Here is a 19,900-nt window from a genome sequence, read left to right as displayed (position 1 = left end):
GCATTAATCCTCCACTTGAAGAACTACCGAAAGGTAATCACTGAGAAAAAGTCATCCTTTCTATCACATGAGATAGCAAACGCAGTTAACAAACCAGCCCAACTGTTCCGCACAGTGGAAAAACTCTGCAACCCGGCAACTCTGCAAACGTAATATCCAGTCTTCTAAGGACCTCTGTGACCAATTTGCCTATTTCTTCTCAGACAAAGTCTCCGCTATAAGGTCCGCCATCCAACTTACAGCATCTGAGCCTAATTTAGCACCGAAGACCATTAGCAGAGACAACATATCACCTTGGTCAAACTTCAACGAAATTGATGAAGAAGTCACATCAAGCATCCTCCTTCACCTCCGTCAAACTACCTGTGACGTGGGTCCTAGCCCAACACAGTTCATGTTGAACTGCCCTGACCTATTTGTACCGGTATTCCTCAAACTTCTAAACTGTTCCTTACAATCCTCTCCTCAAAAAACCCTCCCTGGACGCAGATGCAATGACCAGCTACAGACCTGTCTCTAACCTTCCCTTTCTGGGTAAGCTAATTGAAAAAGCTGTATACTTCCAGCTAGAAGTCAAAATCCTACAAAACAACAGTTATGACAAATTCCAGTCTGGCTTCAGGAAACATCTCAGCAGACCTTTCTGCAGCCTTTGATACAGTTGACCATGACATCTTGATAAACAGGCTACAAGAATACTGCGGCATTGATGGCATAGTTCTTCAGTGGTTCCAATCCTTCTTGAGTGGCAGAACCCAAAAAGTGTCTATGGGGCCCTTCCTGTTCACCTCTGTACCACTTAAGTATGGGGTGCCACATGGCTCAATCCTTTCTCCCCTGCTTTTCACTATTTACATCTTACCGCTTGGAAAACGAATCCAAAAACATGGCCTGACATACCACTGCTATGCGGACGACACCCAACTATATATTTCCTTCAAGCCTGGTGTGACAGACCCAACTCCAACTATAAACGCCTGCTTATGCGAACTACAGCAATGGATGAGTGACAACTGGCTGAAACTAAATGCAGACAAAACTGAAGTCCTTCTGATCGGAGGACAGCGCATGACAACAAAACAATTTAACTTGCAGTCTTCACCACTGGGAATAGGAGGCATGGATCTACACAGCTCTGATCATGTGTGTAGCCTGGGAGTTCTAATTGATGGGGATTTAAACTTCAGAACTCACATCTCTGCTGTGGTGAAATCATCCTATTTTCACCTGAAGAACATCGCAAAAATCAAGCACCTCATCCCCCCAGAAGATCTACCAACCTTAGTTCATGCCTTAATTACCTCCCGACTGGACTACTAAAATGTTCTCTACACTGGCCTTCCAAAAAAGGACTTGTACCGCCTACAGCTGATACAGAATACTGCTGCCAGACTATTTACCAACCAACCCCGTCACTGCCACATAACGCCAGTCCTGCACTCCCTTCACTGGCTACCTATAGAATGGAGGGTCCTATTCAAGATTGGCCTACTGACATTTAAATCACTAAATAATCTGGGCCCTGGATATATGAAAGAAATGTTGCAGCTGCGTAGCAATCCCCGCAATCTCAGATCCACAGGTTCATCTAGTCATACCCAGAGTCCACTTGGAAACTTTTGGTCCCAGAGCCTTCTGTCATGCTGCTCCTATGTTTTGGAACTCCTTACCACAACAGATCAGGGCAGTACCATCTCTGGACGTGTTCAAATCCAGACTGAAAACCCACCTGTTCAGTTTGGCATTTGCAGAAATATAACTTTTGTTGTGTGAATACTTCATCCAACTACCAACTAATGAATCTAAAAGAGAGCCGAAGCGCTTTGTGTCCTATGGGAGAAAAGCACTATAGAAATGTTATTGTATTGTATTGGGGGTGTGATTAGGGGTGTGGCTTAAATGTCCCTCTTTCTCTTCTCAAAAAGTTGGGAGGTATGATTACTGTATTAGGCTCGATCCACACTTGTGCGGATCCAGAATGGACACGGAACACACATCCGCGAGGCGGATGCATTCCGTCCATTCTGCATCCACTTTGCGCAAATACACCAGCGTCTGTTCCGTGTCCGCAGCACCGCTACATTGGCCCATGCGCATCGATGCTCACCTGTCTCGCCGCCGCCGCTTGTCCCGCGCTCGGTCCCTTCAGCAACCCAGGGGCCAGCAGAAGTATAGCTCTCCATAGGCTCAGGGCCGGATTTCTGGGAAGGCCATACAGGCAATGGCCTATGGTGATAAAAATCAGCAGGGCGCAGGACTTGGAGAGATAAGAGGTCACATGTCAAAGTAAATCATCTCTCCTGTTTTGCTCTGGTCTGCCTGAATTCCCGAGATCCCTGCATCTCTCTCACTTGTGCAGAGTGTGTGTGATGACAGTCATCATCTGCTGTCACCTGATGATCCTGTTCTCTATATGATGGGTGAGGACATACTAGCTGCTGTGAGAAGAAAATATTTGGGGTCAAGTAGGTGAACTTTTGATTTTGGATTAGTTGCTTCATGCACGCATTCACGGACAGAAATTATCAGCTCTCCTCTCCCTAGACTGATGTCAGATTTATTACTGGTCAGTGCTCTTAAAGACCTCAGAGTAGACCTGTTAAAGGGGAACTGAAGTAAGAGGTATACGGAGGCTGCCATATTTATTTCCTTTTAATCAATAACAGTTGCCTGGAAGCCCTGCTGGTCTATTTCTCTGCAGTAGTATCTGCTTAACACCAGAATCAAGCATGCAGCTATTCTTGTCAGATCTGACTTTAAAGTCTGAAACACCTGATCTGCTGCATGCTTGTTCAGGGGCTATGGCTAATAGTATTAGAGGCAGAGGATCAGCAGGGCTGCCAGGCAACTGGTATTGCTTAAAAGGAAATAAACATGGCAGCCTCCATATACCTCTCTCTTCAGTTCCCCTTTAAATGTATGGTTTGTTTTTTTCCTTAGGAAACTGCAACATTCTTTGTGCTACAGTTTAACTCTTTCCTGACTTTTTAGTAGCAGCAAAGCATTGTACTGTGTTAGCCTTCAGTGAAAGCGGAATGTTTTGAAACAGGATGACAACTGTATTACATTTATTTATATTTACATAACAATCTATGCATCTTCTGTTGACTGTATTTATAGCTGTGTGCCCTAACATCTTGTGTACAGGAACAAAGTCTGAATACGGCTTATTAGCCAAAGGCTCACTGTTTTTCTTTTGGTTAGCCAATAAATAGTAATTTATTTATTTAAAAAAAAAAAGAAAAAAACCTTCAAAACTTCCTACTGACTGATTTTAAGATCTGTATTAACTTGCCCTAAGTGCTAAATGGTCACGGTGTAAAGTAGACCTGAGCTTATGCTAGGTACACACCATGCAATTTTCTGACAGATTTACTGTCAGATCGACTATTTCCAACATGACCAATCTGCTTTCCAATCGATTTTTTGAGTGATTTTTCATAGAAGTGAAAGGAAAATTGATTGAAAATTTGATCGGAAATAAGATCAGACCTGAGGAAATAATTGATCTAACAGTAAATCTGTCAGAAAATTGCATCATGTGTACCTAGCTTTACACTACATCTATGCCAGCGTGTTTAGTTCAGGATCTTTCTACTTACCTGTTCTCTGTTTTGGATGGGCTTCTCTCCATTGAGCTGCACTGTCCCCTGTTTGTGGCTCTGAGTGCAGGCAGTCACACAGAGGCCAAAGAAGCAGCGCTGTCCACTAAGGGCTCCTTGTAATTTCACACTCTTGTACAGATGTGCACAGCAGCTGAGGCTGGGAGTGTTATGGGTTATGCATACTTGACAAGTGCTGCTCATACATGAGCATCATTTCTGAACTATGCAAGCCCAGAACACTGCTGTGCATCCAGGCAGGAGGGTGACATTACATGGAGTGGATAGAGCATGCACTGCTTCTTTGTTGAACAGGTGGCAAAGCAGCAAAACAGAAGGGAGCCCATTCAAACCAGCGGTCGGTCGGTGACAGCGGGCCTAGGGCACTGGAAAGTACAAATCCGGCCCTGCATAGGCTGCAACAGGCCAAGTCTCCCTAACAACAGGAAGAATTCTCATTGATCCAACATGAACCAATGAGAATTCTCCATGTTCCGGAGGATTCCCATTGGTCTGCTGCAGCTCAATGGAAAATACCCGACCACCAGGAAGTTCAGAATGGACTAGCGGCAGCGATAGGCAGCGGGACACGTATTACATCACGGCAGCGGCGTGGATGCGAAGACAACGGGCGATGCAGATGTGGCGACTAGCCTAGTGAGAGCAGACAGTGTCCATTCTCATAGGCTTGCTTTGGACACGGTTTCCCTTCCAGTCCGGAGAAAGTGTCAAATCACGACTCTCCACTACATTTTCTTCCTGTGCAACACGGATTCGTGTTGCGATCCATGTTTCTGCACGAGTGAAAGCGGGTCGTATTTTTAACATAGGATCCACTCAGGCGCGGAGCTAGGGGGGGTCGGGGTAGGACAAGTGCCCCAGGGCGCCGGGTCCCCAAGGGCGCCCAGCTGAGCTTCGGGTTTTTTTTTTTTTTTTGCGGGGCTGAGGGGAGCAGCGCAGACAAGAGAGAGAGCTGTGGGGAAGGGGGGCCATCTCCCCCCTCCTTCCCTCACCTTAGGTGCTCTCTCTCTCCCTCGCTGTCCCCTCCAATGTCTGTCCGGTGGCTGGCAGCAGCGGGCGGAACTCACCTCCGTCTCGCTCCAGCGGCGGCCGGAAGTTCGGGTGCGCAGCCGCTGCTCCGGGACCAGACCAGAGTAGCGGCAGATCCATCCGGCGCTGCGACAAGACGGAGGTAAGTTCCGCCCGCCGCTGCCAGCCACCGGACAGACATTGGAGGGGACAGCGAGGGAGAGAGAGCGGCTCTTCCTCTTCTCTGCGCTGCTCCCCTCCTGCTGGGGAGGGGGACACCTGGCTACCTACTCTGGGCACCTATACCTCTGGCTACCTACTCTGGGCACATATACCCCTGGCTACCTACTCTGGGCACATATACCCCTGGCTACCTACTCTGGGCACATATACCCCTGGCTACATATATTGGGCACATATACCCCTAACTACATATACTGGGCATATACCCCTGGCTACCTACTCTGGGCACATATACCCCTGGCTACCTACTCTGGGCACATATACCCCTGCCTACATATACTGGGCATATATACCCCTGGCTACATATACTGGGCATATATACCCCTGGCTACATATACTGGGCATATATACCCCTGGCTACATATACTGGGCACATATACAGCTGACTATATATACTGGGCACATATTATTCTCCTGGCTACATATACTGGGCATATATACCACTGGCTACATATACTGGGCACATATACCTCTGGCTACATATACTGGGCACATATACCTCTGGCTACATATACTGGGCACACATACCCCTGCCTACATATACTGGGCACATATACCCCTGGCTACCTGTTCTGTGGACATCTCTACCCCTGGCTACCTGTTCTGGGGACATCTATACCGCTGGCCACCTATTCTGGGGACATCTATACTGCTGGCCACCTATTCTGGGGACAACTATAGACCTGGGGCTACCTATTTTTGGGGAACCACGTCAGATTGAGTGTATTTTGGAGAACTGCTGCCAGGTAAGAGGTGTCTACCATATTAAGGGGGCATTCTACCTATTTATGTGAAATGCTGTCTATTTATGTGACTCATGACTGCTGAATTTGTCTTTTTGGGGGCCTCATGGTTACTGAATTTGTCTTGTTGGGGGCCTCATGATTTGTTGGGGGCCTCAAGATCGCTGAATTTGTCTTGTTGGGGGCCTCATGATTGCTGAATTTGTCTTGTTGGGGGCCTCATGATTGCTAAATTTGTCTTGTTGGGGGCCTCATGATTGCTGAGTTGGTTATGTTGGGGGCCTCATGATTGCTGAATTTGTCTTGATGGGGGGGCTCATGATTGCTGAATTTGTCTTGGAACATGCTGGAAGGTACATACTGAGGGAGGGTGGGTGAGCGTGAGCCTGCTAACCTCCATATACATTTGGCTCCACCCATAACCACGCCCACATTTATTATGTGACCACGCCCCTCTTTGGCACGGCGCAACCTTGACTTTGGGGGGGCGCATTAATAGTCTTTGTCCCCGGGCGCTGAAAATCCTAGCTACGCCTCTGGATCCACTTCCTGCATTTCTGCAGAGCTTTAAAAATGTATCCTACGTAGAGATGTATGCGAACAGTTCCCCTCATAGGCGAGCTGCTCGCCGCAAACTTCTATGGGCAGCCTGGCCCTGTACTACTTCCGTGTCGCAATGTCCCTCAGTAGTATGCATGCCCGTGTCCACACGCGTCCATTAGTACGCATGCCGTGCGCTTCCTTGATTGCGCTCCTGTGGCCGGGCACACTTTGCGCATGATGTCACGAAGCGTGCCTGGCCACAGGCGCACAGTCAAGGACGCGCACCGGCGGGCCTGGGCATGCATACTAATGGACGCGTGCGGACACGCGTACTACTGCGGGACATTGTGACTCGGAAGTAGTACAGGGCCAGGCTGCCCATAGATGTTCGCTGGCGAGCTGTTAGCCACCATCTCTAATCCTACGGATATGTTTAAAACAAGCGTGAATCAGCCCTCATTGATTGACGCTTTTGGATATACTCACCTGACCCTATTGTGTTTAGATAAAACAAAAATGTTTAATTGGTTTGTAGAACATACATTCAGTTTTATTTTGTGATTTTCCCTACTTAAATTTCAAAGCAAAATAACGGCTCGGGTTCACTTCAATAACAATAGGAGTTTTCTTATTACACAGGCAGAGACGCTTCATTGGAGGAGATTGTGTAAAGCACTCATATCATCATCAGCATTGTTGCAAAGCGTGAAGGGCTCTTTCACATCTGACAACGCGAACAGGAGCCGTTCTCCTGCACGCGTTGTCTGCCTGCGGCGTGCCGTCGGGTATCTGCGGTGCGACGCAATCAGCGGCGGTAGCTGGTAATTAAACCCGACGGAAACCGCCGGCTCGCGGGTGCGTTGGAGGAAAAACTGCGCCGGGGTGCGTCGGAACCGCAACGCATCGAAACGCAGCGTCGAGTGTGAAAGGTAAAATGAAAGTCTATGGACTTTCATCTTACCTTGGTTAACGCAAACGGCTTCCGTTTGCGTTAACGCAGAAAGTCTGCCCTAATGTGAAAGAGCCCTTATTTTCTGCCTACAGCCGCTGTTGATTGAATCGCTTCACCCACTCCTTGCAGTGCAGGTCTCTCAAGCATCTGGCATTCTGCACATGGCATAGCTCCGCCCCTCGCTTCTTAGCACCCCGCCTCCTCGTCTCCTCCTCGGGCTTCCGGATTGCCCTTCCTCCTCTGTCTGTACCCACCGGGAAGAGGGGGATGCTGCTGTATAGTGAGCAGGAGCCGGGAGCAGGTGAGGGGGGATGGGGAGCAGAGCCGATTATCCTGCCTGCAATGTGCACAGCCTCATCACAGCCATGGCTTCAGCGCTGTCTGCACGGAGCAATCACTGCCATGCAATCTTCCTGCTGTATAAGATCTCGCTTATAGCTCTCTGTATCAGTGGCTGTGCTCGCTGCTCATCCATATCTGCCTGCATGTGCAATGAACATGTATTAGTTCCTACATGACTGACTTGTATGGAAGCAAAAATTCTTTGTTCCATGCTGAGCTGCTGTAAATCGGTGCTTGCTTTTCAGTACTGTACAGAAGCACTCTTCTGCTGAGGGGGGGGGGGGGGGAGAGAGAGTTTCTTTCAGATCCTAGAAGTCATTTAGGTCCCTCGTTGCTCCAGTCTTCTTCGGTGTTCCACTGCCAACCTCTGAAGATCGCCAACCCTTGTGGGTCGGCATCTTTGGCACATGTGAGCGAACATGCCCACATCATCGGGAGCGTACTGTGGCTGCGCAGTATGACCGCACAGGCTTAGTACACTCCCCGGTGACGTGGGCATGTCCTCGTGTGGTGCGGATGCACACCTGCACATGTGTAGAAGATGCCAAACCATTGGGGGTCGTTGACCTTCAGAGGCTACCAGTGGCACTCCGGAGAAGCCTGGAGCTGCGGAGAGGAACCAAAATGACTTCAAGGGATTGGAAGAAGCGCCAAGTAAGTAAAAATAGATTTAGTTGCTTGCCTCGCTTATCCTTTAACCTGATAACGACCGCGTCACGTCGATGGGCAGCCCCAGGACTGCCTAACGCCAATTGGCTTCAAGTCCTGGAGAGGGGTCTTGCAGGAGATCGCACACGCCAATGCGCGCACATCTCCACTTGAATGACGGAGCTCTGCTCCGCTATCAGTCTCCCAGCGGCGAACACGGCGAAATCCCCATCTAATAACACTGTACAGCGCTGCGATCTAAGGCAGCGCTTCCCCCTGTGAGAGAGAGGAGCGATGCCTATGACAGCTGATAGCTGTCATAGGCTGGCGGCGGGAGGAAGGGAGGATTATAAAAATAATAATAAAATAGTTATATTTATTTTACAAAAACCACAATAAGTATTTATATATATATAAAAAAAAAAAAACTAAAAACATCCTGGGAGCGATCATAGCCCACCAACAGAAAGCTGTGTTGGTGGGCAGAAAAGGGGGGGGGGGAATCAATTGTGTGCTGAGTTGTACGGCCCTGCAGCAAAGCCTTATTGCTGCAGTGGCCTATTTAGGAAACACTAGCCTGGTCGCTAGGGGGTGTAAGCCCACCATCCTCAAGTGGTTAAAGCACACCTGTAGTGAGAAAACTTCCAGTCCTCAGTCCGCCTTGTCATTCCAGCATGTCCCCAGTTGGAAGTTATGTGACCGGTTGAGTCGTCGGTACATCTCAGGCAGCCTTCAGAAGTACTGATGACCCCCGACTACTCCCAAAGAAGAGAGCATCTGAGCTAAGCATGCCTGAGCCCGGTTGCACTCGTCTTTGGAAGTCCACATGGACACAAGTACTTCCAAAGGCTGCCTGAGGAGTGCCGAAGAGCTATTTGACCGAGCGGGTCGATTCACTTCAATGGGGGACGGCATAGGAATGACAGACTGAGGACTGGGAAGGCTCTATGGCAGTGATGGCTAACCTTGGCACTCCAGCTGTGGTGGAACTACAAGTCCCATGAGGCAATGCAATACTCTGCCAGCTCTAAGCAAAACTCGGGAAGGCAGAGGCATGATAGGATTTGTAGTTTTGTCACAGCTGGAGTGCCAAGGTTAGCCATCACTGCTCTATGGTATTCAGAGCCTTCCTGCTGCATAGGTATTATTTATTTATTTATAAAGCGCCAACATATTCTTTATGTATCTAACCTGAGTTTGTAAGACTGGATTCTAGGCCAGGCATGGGCAAACTCGGCCCTCCAGCTGTTACGGAACTACAAGTCCCACAATGCATTGCAGGAGTCTGACAGCCACAGTCATGACTCATAAAGGCAAATGCATTGTGGGACTTGCAGTTCCGTAACAGCTGGAGGGCCGAGTTTGCCCATGCCTGTTCTAGGCAGTTGTGACAGTGTGAGATAGAATCTGGTTTATTCAGCTGCAAAACCTTTGGAACTTTTTATTCCTAAACTGTTATCAGCAATGTTTCCTAGCCAAATAGAAGTGTTCTGACTTCTGTTTAAAGGGACACTATCGATCCACATGTTTTTTTCATTTGAGATAATAAATGTTTGGGCAGTGCATTTGGTTTATATGTTACGGCCAAAACCAGAAATCGGCCAATTCTAGAATTGGCCAGCCGTTTCTAGAACTGGCCGATTTGACGTCGGCCAAAGTCCAAAATGCTGGGAATTTCTGACATTGGCCGGCCAGTTCTAGAAACGGCCAAAGTCAGTCGGCCAAAGCCCAAAAGGAAGAAATCTGCACCATGCCCAGCACCATGAATGGCACTCGGAACGTCCTCTCTGCTCCGAAATACACACAACAGCATAATAATCTTTTTAAAGAAAATCATTTCTTAGTTACAGCTGATGCAAATCCTGCAATAAATCTGCAGTGTGTCTACATCCTGCTTTCTTGGGAGCAGACATATTGTTAACATCCTGTGCTTTTAAATTAGCTGCTCTGCTGTGGCAGTCAGGTGACAGGGGGAGAGATCAAATTACAGTGGCGATTAGTCACAGATGAGGGGGGATGCATGGCTGGGGGTGCATTGCATTGCTGGGGGCGCTTTGCATGGTGGGGGGGGGTCTTTTCTGGGGGGCTGTGCATGGCTGTGGGTGCTTTGGTGTGCACTTTGCATGGTCGGGGGGGGGGGGGGGGGCTTTGCATGGCTGGAGGGTCTTTGCAGGGTGCTGTGCATGGCTGGGGGTGCTTTGCTGTGCACTTTGCATGGTCTGGGGGGGGGGCTTTGTTGCTGTGCACTTTGCATGGTGGGTGGGAGGCAGCTTTGCATGGCTGGGGGGTCTTTGCTGGGTGATTTGCATGGTGGGGGGCAGCTTTGCATGGCTGGGGGGTCTTTTCTGGGTGCTTTCCATGGTGGGGGGGAGGCAGCTTTGCATGGCTGGGGGTGGGCTTTGCTGGGTGCCTTTTAGGCTGGAGTGCTTTGCTGGGCTGAGGGGGGGCTTTCCTGGAGGCTGCCAGTGCCAGCACTAGTACTCAGACCTCCAATCAGGGCGACCAGAGAGGTGGAGAGAGGCAGAGCAGCGCGCGCGCGCTACCCGTCCGGACCCGTACATTTCAATGCGGAAGTGTTCAATGATGTAACTTCTGCATTGAAGTGTATGCGTCCTGCGGGTGACGGGTCGCGTGAGCTGCTCTGTCTCTCTCTGCTTCCGCAGCCGGTCGCCCTGATCTGAGGTCTAGAACGGCAGCGGGGGAGGAGCGGGGCTTCCTGGCTGGCGGTGGGGAGAGGAGAGCAGCTGGCGGGGGAGCGGTGCAGGGAACTTCGGGACTTGGCCGGCCAAGGTAAGTCACAACGCTTTCTGGCCGGCCAAAGTCCGAAATTCCCAGGCATTTCGTATATTGGCCGGATCAGCCGGCCACTTTGCGTTGTGACCGGCCAGAACCCGAAGTGGCCAGACTTCGGGTTCTGGCCGTAACATATACATCCTAATCCTTATCTCTCTGTTAGCGTTATCTAATCCATTTCACACTTTTCTAAGGGCAGCCTGTTGAAATTCTGAATGCAGACTCAGCTATGAGGGAAGAGGGGATTCCCTTCACAGTGCATCATTAACTATATGAGTGCAGAGAGCTCCGTCAGAGACAGGCAGAGCTTTCTCTCACAGAGAGCAGGAAAAATATCTTATGTACAACATAAACATCTGTGTGTGAAACCTGATATATGAAAACAAAAGCCTGTCAGGTAATCTGTTTCAATATTACACTGTTCTTAGCATGTCAGGTTGCAGAGATTCTTACAGATTCATACCTCTGCAAATGAGACATTCCAAACGTAGCTAAAATCTGCACACAATGAATTACGGCTTTTGCCTCTGATATTTAACATGAAAAGTAGGAAAATGTTTGCACAGCTACTTAGACATTATTTGTACATTGTCATGTTAGAACACTTGGTTTGATAGAGTTCCTTTAATTTTAAATAGGGCAATTGCTGCATTTATTTGACTGTCCATTGCAATGAAAAAAAGGGTGACTCAGACAAGTTCTTAGTAGGAATAGTATTACCGGTATAAGCTTCCTTGTTTTATCTCATCATGTCACATCAGTTCTGGTATGCTGACCTCCGATGATAAAGGAGAACGCCTTATGCTAGGTACACACGATGCGTTTTTTTTTAGATTTTCCGTCCGTTCTATTTTGCGCTCGATTCTCTTATCAATTTCCATTCACTTCTGTGAGAAATCAATCAGAAAGTCAATCTGAAATAATATAGGACATGAAGGAATTTATCTATCGAACCATCTAACACAAAATTGTATGGTGTGTACCTAGCGTAACAGCAAAGCCACTCCAGACATGCTCAACACCACTGAGGTTAGAGAACTCAGACTTTACTAGCTCCAATACTGTGTGCAAGTAAGTCTACTGAATTAAACTTCAGGAATCAAATTTTAGCTGTTGTGAAACATTCCTTTTTTCACCTAAGGAATATTGCAAAAATTAAGCACCTCATTCATTCATGCCTTCATCACATCACGGCAGCTGGACTATTGCAATGCCCTCTACGCAGGACTTCCAAATAAAGACTAAGGCCCAGTGCACAACAAAAACATCTAGCAGATCTGCGGAACGCTTGAGGTTTTTGAAGCAGATTTTCAGAGCGATTGTAGGCATATTTAGAGGGATTTTCTAAACATGCCTAGCATTTTTTGGAGCATATTTGTGTAGCAGATTTCATATATTGATACAGTAAAGCTGTTACTGAACAGCTTCTGTAACAAAAACACTACAGAACCGCTCTGGTGTGCACCAGCCCTAACACCGCCTGCAGCTAGTATAGAATGATGCCGGAAGACTGTTTATAAGCCAATCCCGCAATTGCCACATAAAACCAATCCTTTGCTAACTACACTGACTCCCCATAAAATGGAGAATTCTTTTTAAAATTGGCTTGTTACTATTGAAATCACTACACGACCTAGGCCCCAGATACCTGTAGGATGCAACTGCGTGACACCTCCCACAACCTCGGATCAAAGGGTCCAATAACTTTAACACCCAAAAAGTCCAACTAAAAACCTTTAGAGCCAAAGCTTTCTGTCATGCTTCCCCTACCCTTTGGAATGCCTTGCCAAACTTAAGACCACTCCAACCTTGGACATGTTTAAATCAAAACTGAAAAGCCACCTGTTTAGTCTGGCATTTATGATCGCAAAACCTTTTTTCCCTTGTTTTTTTACACATCTGAGACAAGGTTATGTGCTTTGGGACCTACAGGAAAAAAAGTGCTTTACAAATGTTGTTTTGTTGTTGTTGTGTATTGCTGCCTTAAACCCCTTGCACTGTGGGTACTTTTTGGCTCATATTTTCGGCAGATTAGCAGTGTACCAATCTAACAAGTGGTTTCAAGCATCCAGTTAGGTGTAGAGAAAAAAACAATATGATGACTATTTAAATGTCCATCTGCCATTGTGTTGCCAGCATTGGATTTTTTTGGGCTGAATGATTTACCTGTCCATTGATCTATCTGTATTGGTCTCTAACTGCATTTTATGTTTATTTTTCAGAAACTGCATCTTGTCATGCTGAATCTAGTCTCTGCATTGCTGGTACATGTAGTATGCCTTGCCAGCCCCTGTGAGTCTGTGTCCTCAGCCACCAATGGCTCCCATGATTATAAGAATATTAATCTGCCATCAAGTCACATACCGTATTTCCTGTACAATAATAAGGAAGTGGCTGCCGCCTGCGCACAGGATCCAGGCTGTCCCTTTAGAGTAAGTTCCTTATAGTGTAAACATACAAGGCATGTTAATGTTCATGTTATCTAGAGCTCAGTGTTTCATGTCATACAGGGCCATCCAGTATTCATGTCATAGGTGATGCAGAGTAAGCCAGTGCCCGTGGAGTCTCTGTCGTACTGTAGCAGCTAGTGTCCATGTCATTCAGGAACAGCCAATTTCTATGCTGTACAGTGACAGCGAGTGTCCGTGCCATTGGTCATGCAGAGACAGCTAGTGTCATATGTCATGCTAGGCCAGCCCAGTGTCCATAGCGTACCAAACAGGGAAGTGAAGTCAATACAAAATCATCTGACTCCTTAGTTTATGAAATCACTGACTCCAGGTATCCAAAATTGCTCCAACTCTGATCCCTCAACTGTGACTCTAGATCCCTGGCAGGGCTATGCAGTGGGTACAAAAATCATTTGACTCCGACTCCTCAGTTTATGAAACCACAACTCTGACTCCCAAGTACCCATATATTGCTCCGACTCCAACTCCACAGCCCTGGTACCTAGACAGGCAGTGTCCATGTCATACCCACCAACCAATGTCCACGTTGTACTGGGCTATCCATTGTCACTGTCATACCAGGCCAGCCAGTGTTTTTCTTTCCCCCTAACCATAGGAGTTTATTTAAAAAAAGGTATTGACAATTTATCCTACACCATTCAATCTTCTAAAAACATTGTACAGAAATTTCTGCCAGTCCTGCTTGAGTTTCAGTGGCATAGCTAAGAAGCTGTGGCCCCCGGTTCAAGTTTAGCATTGGGGCCCCCCAAGCATGCTATAGATAACAATTGATACAACACACCAAAACCAATCAAGGACAACCATAGTGTCAGAGGTGCAAGAAGGGAATGGGAAACTGTGTGTTAATGATCACTACTATTCAAATCAACTATATGAGTGAATATTATCAGCACAGGACCAGCGAAGAGCTAATACTGTGTTTGAGGGATGGGCTCATCTAGCCCAAGAGCCCCGATGCGGTCGCTACATCTGCACCCCCTATTGCTACGCCACTGTTGAGTTTGATTAGAGAAAAACCCTGGAAATTTGCTTTCGATTCCTCTGTACAACAGAATTATATTAATTGAATTGCTGTAAAATCAGATCTTTTTTATTGTAACGCCTGTAGCCACCTTAGAAGCTATACATTGTTTAGCAGCAAATAACGTTTTTTTAGGATAAAGAATTTATGGTGTCTCTGTAGATCCTTGTCTGTGATCAGAGAAGGATTAAGAAAAAAATGGGGCTCAAGGCAAGGTACTACCTTTGGCTCATTCTGATAGTTTTTTTTGGTAAGCTAAGGTGGGAGTGGAGTCAGAGAAGGTGGCATTTGAGCCCCTTCACACCCGCTACAGTGCTTCCCATAATTATTCATACCCCTGGCAAATTTTGACTTAAAGTTACTTTTATTCAACCAGCAAGTAATTTTTTGATGGGAAATAACATAGGTGTCTCCCAAAAGACTAGATGATGTACAAGAGGCATTATTTACATTTGAGCAAAAAGTGTCGAGTCCAAAAGTATTCATACCCCTCTCAATAATCAATAGAAAAGTCTTTATTGGCTATTACAGCAATCAAATGCTTCCTATAATTTGCATGTCTCCACAGGTATTTCTGCCCATTCATCTTCAACAATGAGCTCCAAATCTTTCAGGTTGGAAGGTCTTCTAGCCGTCACCCTGATCTTTAGCTCTCTCCACAGATTCTCAATTGGTTTCAAGTCAGGAATCTGGCTGGGCTACTCCAAAACATTAATGTTGTTGTCTGCTACCCATTTCTTCACCACTTTTGCTGTGTGTTTTGGGTCATTGTGATGCTGAAATCTCCACTGGTGCCCAAGGCCAAGTTTCTCTGCAGACTGCCTGATGTTGTCGTTGAGAATCCTCATGTATTGCTCTTTTTTAATGGTGCCGCTTACTGTGATTAGGTTTCCTGGTCCATTGGCTGAAAAACTCCCCCAAAGCATTAGGTTCCCACCACCATGTTTGACAGTGGGGATGGTGTTCTTTGGGTTGAAGGCTTCTCCTTTTTATTCCAGATGAAGGAAACATCATTGTGATCATACAATTCTATTTTTGTTTCATCTGACATAACATGGAAGACCAGAAGTCTTCTTCTTTGCCCAGATGAGCAATTTGCAAAGGCCAAGCGAGCTTTTGTGTGCCTTATTTGAAAAAAGTGACATCCTCCTTGGTCTGCATCTGTGGAACCCAGCAGTGTGCAGTGTCCATTGAATTGTTTGCCTTGAGACATTACCAGCAGCAGAGCCCAGATTCACCAGGATGGCCTTGGTGGTGATCCTTGGATTCTTTTTCACCTGTCTCACTATCCTCCTGGCCAGCAGAGGTGTCACGTTTGGCTTCTGACCACGTCCTCTGAGATTTTCCACAGTGCGGAACATCTTGTATTTTTTAGTAATACTTTGCACTGTAGCCACTGGAACTTGAAAATAACTAGAAATTACCTTGTAGCCTTTTCCTGACTTGTGAGCAGCCACAACGTGCAGCTGCAGGTCCTCACTGAGCTCTTTTGTCTTAGCCATGACTGTCCACAAACCAACTGCAGAGAGCTGCTGTTTTTCACCTGCTGAGTTGATTAAACAGCTGTTCCTAATTAAGCAGGGTAATTAGGATGCTTTAGAACAGCTTGGACTATTTGGAATGGTATAGAACTTTGGATTTTCCCACAGATTGTGACAGTTTGTGTAGGGTATGAATAATTTTGGACTGCACACTCTTTGCTCAAATGGAAATAAAAGCTGAGAAATGTTTTTTTCCCCACAATAATGCCTCTTGTACATCGTCTTATTAGGCCCCAGACACCTGCCTAGATGCCTTGTGGCAGGGGCTTTGCTAGCCCCAAAGATCAGTGGCACGTGCCCCGGATCTTTTCTGGGGTGCCCCTAATGTCTCCCTGGCAGAGTCAGCTGTGGTGCCTCAATGGCGGGTATGCTGGGAGCTGTGGTGCATCAATCAGGGATATGCTGGGTGCTGTGGTGCCTCTGTGTAGGCATACTGGGTGCTGTGGTGCCATGCTGGGTGCTGTGATACATTTATGGGGGCGTGCTGGGAGTTGTGGTCCTGCTTTGGGGGCATGCTGGGAGTTGTGGTGCCCATGGGAGCATGGGGTCCACTAGAAGGTCAGGGAATGTTATGAGGGGAGGGGGGGACTGCCAGATAACGCTACAGCAGACCAGCCTGCCCAGGTGAAAGCCAGTTAACTCTGCCTAGTTACGTTTAAGTGACACAACCTATTTATGTGATATGCTGCATTTTGTTTTTTGTATTAAAGGAGAAGGGGCTTCATCCAACATTTTGCTTGGCAGGCCTACTTTGACCGCTGTTAAGTTTATGTAAATTTTGGCTCTATCCATGACCACACCCACATTCTGGTGCTTGGCCACACCCATTCTCTGGCTGGGGTGCCCTGGGGGCCAATCTTATTCTAATATCAATCAGGGAGTGACGGCTGAGGTGGGGGGGATGGAGGGGCGCACTTTGGTGTCTCAGCCTTGGGTGCTGGAGAACCTTGTTGCGGATCTGTGCTGTGGTGCAGAAATCAGACAATAAGGCTGGGGAGATGCAGCCTGTCTTAATGGGAAATGCAGGTACATTTCAGTTTCACTTCAGGGTGTGTCTTCCCCTCACTGTTGACAAAACACATGAAGCCTGGCTGTTTTGAAAGTAAAGAATGTAAAATATATCCATTGTTTGTTTGGTCTGTATGTATTATAGGCCTGTAGAACTAGTGTCATGCCTGAGAAAAAACACTCCTTGTGTGAACAAGTCAAAGTCGGCATTGCCCTGGTAACTCTGTAAAGTAGTGGGAACTGATTAAAAAAATGACAGCATGCTAACTCAGTTCCATTACAAATCTTGATATGCAGTCAAGTGATGTGTAATCTGTATATCCTTGCTATCTTTAAAGAACAAGTGACACCCATGCTAACCTATAAATAAAAAAACACGCGAAAGTTTGGGCAACCTTGTTCGTCATGATTTTCCTGTATAAATCGTTGGTTGTTACTATAAAAGATGTCAGTTAAATATATCATATAGGAGACACACAGTGATATTTGAGAAGTGAAATGAAGTTTATTGGATTTACAGAAAGTGTGCAACAATTGTTTAACCACTTGCCGACCGCACACTCATAACGTGCGTCGGCAAAGTGGCAGCTGCAGGACCAGCGACGCAGTACTGCGTCGCCAGCTGCAGCCTAATTAATCAGGAAGCAGCCGCTCGTGCGAGCGGCTGCTTCCTGTCAAATCACGGCGGGGGGCTCCGTGAATAGCCTGCGGGCCGCCGATGGCGGCTCGCAGGCTAGATGTAAACACAAGCGGAAATAATCCGCTTTGTTTACATTTGTACGGCGCTGCTGCGCAGCAGCGCCGTAAGGCAGATCGGCGATCCCCGGCCAATCAGCGGCCGGGGATCGCCGCCATGTGACAGGAGACAGCCTGTCACTGGCTGCACAGGACGGATAGCGTCCTGTGCAGCCCGGCTTACCACAGGGGGCCAGGTAGGAGAGGGAGGGGGAGCATTTCGCCGCGGAGGGGGGCTTTGAGGTGCCCCCCCCGCCAGCCACTCGCAGGCAGCAGAGATCAGACCCCCCCAGCACATCATCCCCATAGGGGGGAAAAAAGGGGGGCAATCTGATCTCCCTGCCTGCACCCTGATCTGTGCTGGGGGCTGCAGAGCCCACCCAGCACAGATCAATCAAACTAGCGCTGGTCCTTAAGGGGGGGTAAAGGGTGGGTCCTCAAGTGGTTAACCTCCCTGGCGGTATGATTATTTCCAGATTTTATTGTCATTGCAATTTTTTCTCAAGCTTTTAGACCCTAAAAACCATACTGACAGATAGATCTGCGGAATCCCTGCGCGTTCCAACTCTCAGATGGATCCAACTCGGGATTACCGCTCTGAGCTGCAGATTTCTGTCCTGAGCCTGACTTGGGGTTACCGCTAAGGAGGTTACTGTATATACTCGAGTAAAAGTCTAGAAATTTAGGTCTGATTCACTTCATAAAAGTATAGGGGTCGACTTGTACATGAGTCACAAGTAACACTGAGAGTGTTAAGAAATGTGTATACTATTAGTGACATTCCCATTTGCAGCAATTTACCCTGTGGTAAGTGATACTTTGAGGAAAGGAAATGCCAAGAAAACACAGGTGTGAATGTCCTGGCCACAACCATTGACAAGGAAAGGGCAGAGGGAAATACTGGGCTGCATAAAAGGAAGTGAATAATTGCAGCACTTGGGGGCCTGGAGGAGGTATTGGCTGCACTTAAGGGACAGGAGGAGTTTATGGCTGCAATACTGTATGCAGTGCAGTCATTAACCCCTCCTGAGCCTCAAGTGCAGCCATTAACTTTGCTGGGTAGACTTATACTTAAGTAAATAAAACATTTACAGCTTAAGAGGGTTGAATATTAGAATCGACTTATACACGAGGTCGACTTGTACTCGAGTATATTCGGTAAACAAAATTAGGCAGGTGCATAAAAAGAAATGAAATCAATATTTAGTAGATCCTTCTTTTGCAGAAATTACAGCCTCTAAATGCTTCCTGTAGGTTCCAATGAGAGTCTGGATTCTGGTTGAAGGTATTTTGAACCATTCCTCTTTACAAAACATCTCTGGTTCATTCAGGTTTGATAGCTTCTGAGCATGGACAGCTCTGTTTAACTCACACCACAGATTTTCAATTATATTCAGGTCTTGGGACTGAGATGGCCATTCCAGAATGCTGTACTTGTTCCTCTGCATGAATGCCTAAGTGGATTTTGAGTAGTGTTTAGGGTCGTTGTCTCGTTGAATAATCCAGCCCCGGCGCAGCTTCAGCTTTGTCACTGATTCTTGGACATTGGTCTCCAGAATCTGCTGATACTGAGTGGAATCCATATGTACTTCAACTATGACAAGATTCCCAGCCCCTGTACTGGCCACACAGCCCCACAGCATGATGGAACCACCACAATATTTTACTGTAGGTAGCAGGTGTTTTTTTTGGAATGCTGTGTTCTTTTCCCTTATGCATAACGCCCCTTGTTATGCCCAAGTAACTCAATTTTGGTTTCATCAGTCCACAGCACCTTATTCCAAAATGAAGCTTGCTTGTCCAAATGTGCTTTAGCATACCTCAAGCGGCTTTGTTTGTGCTGTGGGCGGAGTAAAGGCTTTCTCTCGCATACAGCATCTCCTTGTATAAAGTGCGCTGAATGGTTGAATGATGCACAGTGACTCCATCTGCAGCAAGACGATGTTGTAGGTGTTTGGTGCTGGTCTGTGGGTTGACTCTGACTGTTCTCACCATTCGTCGCTTCTGCCTAGCCAAGATTTTTCTTGGTCTGCCACTTTGAGCCTTAACTTGAACTGAGCCTATGGTCTTCCATTTCCTCAATATGTTCCTAACTGTAGAAACAGACAGCTGAAATCTCTGAGACAGCTTTCTGTATCCTTCCCCTAAACTATGATGGTGAACAATCTTTGTCTTCAGGTCATTTGAGAGTTGTTTTGAGACCCTCATGTTGCTACTCTTCAGAAAAAA

At 47.1% G+C, this 19,900-nt stretch overlaps 1 protein-coding gene across 2 annotated transcripts in view; it reads left to right on the top strand.

Annotated features, from left to right (window-relative positions):
- Window positions 1–19,900, top strand: part of EOGT (EGF domain specific O-linked N-acetylglucosamine transferase) — a 185,136-nt gene that overhangs the window by 110,510 nt on the left and 54,726 nt on the right. The window contains exons 1-2 of one of the 2 annotated variants that reach the window (XM_068253833.1): window positions 6,917–7,413; window positions 13,118–13,327. In XM_068253833.1, coding sequence (XP_068109934.1) covers window positions 13,133–13,327 — 195 coding nt within the window. In that variant the 5' untranslated portion in view covers window positions 6,917–7,413; window positions 13,118–13,132. Of the gene's footprint in view, window positions 1–6,916; window positions 7,414–13,117; window positions 13,328–19,900 lie in introns of those variants that run through there. The other variant, XM_068253834.1, reaches the window with a different exon arrangement.

This window comes from Hyperolius riggenbachi, chromosome 9 (assembly GCF_040937935.1).
Source record: "Hyperolius riggenbachi isolate aHypRig1 chromosome 9, aHypRig1.pri, whole genome shotgun sequence".
In the NCBI taxonomy this organism is placed as follows: domain Eukaryota; kingdom Metazoa; phylum Chordata; class Amphibia; order Anura; family Hyperoliidae; genus Hyperolius; species Hyperolius riggenbachi.
Note: the sequence above shows the minus strand (reverse complement) of the source record. Positions and strands in the feature narration are given on the sequence as shown.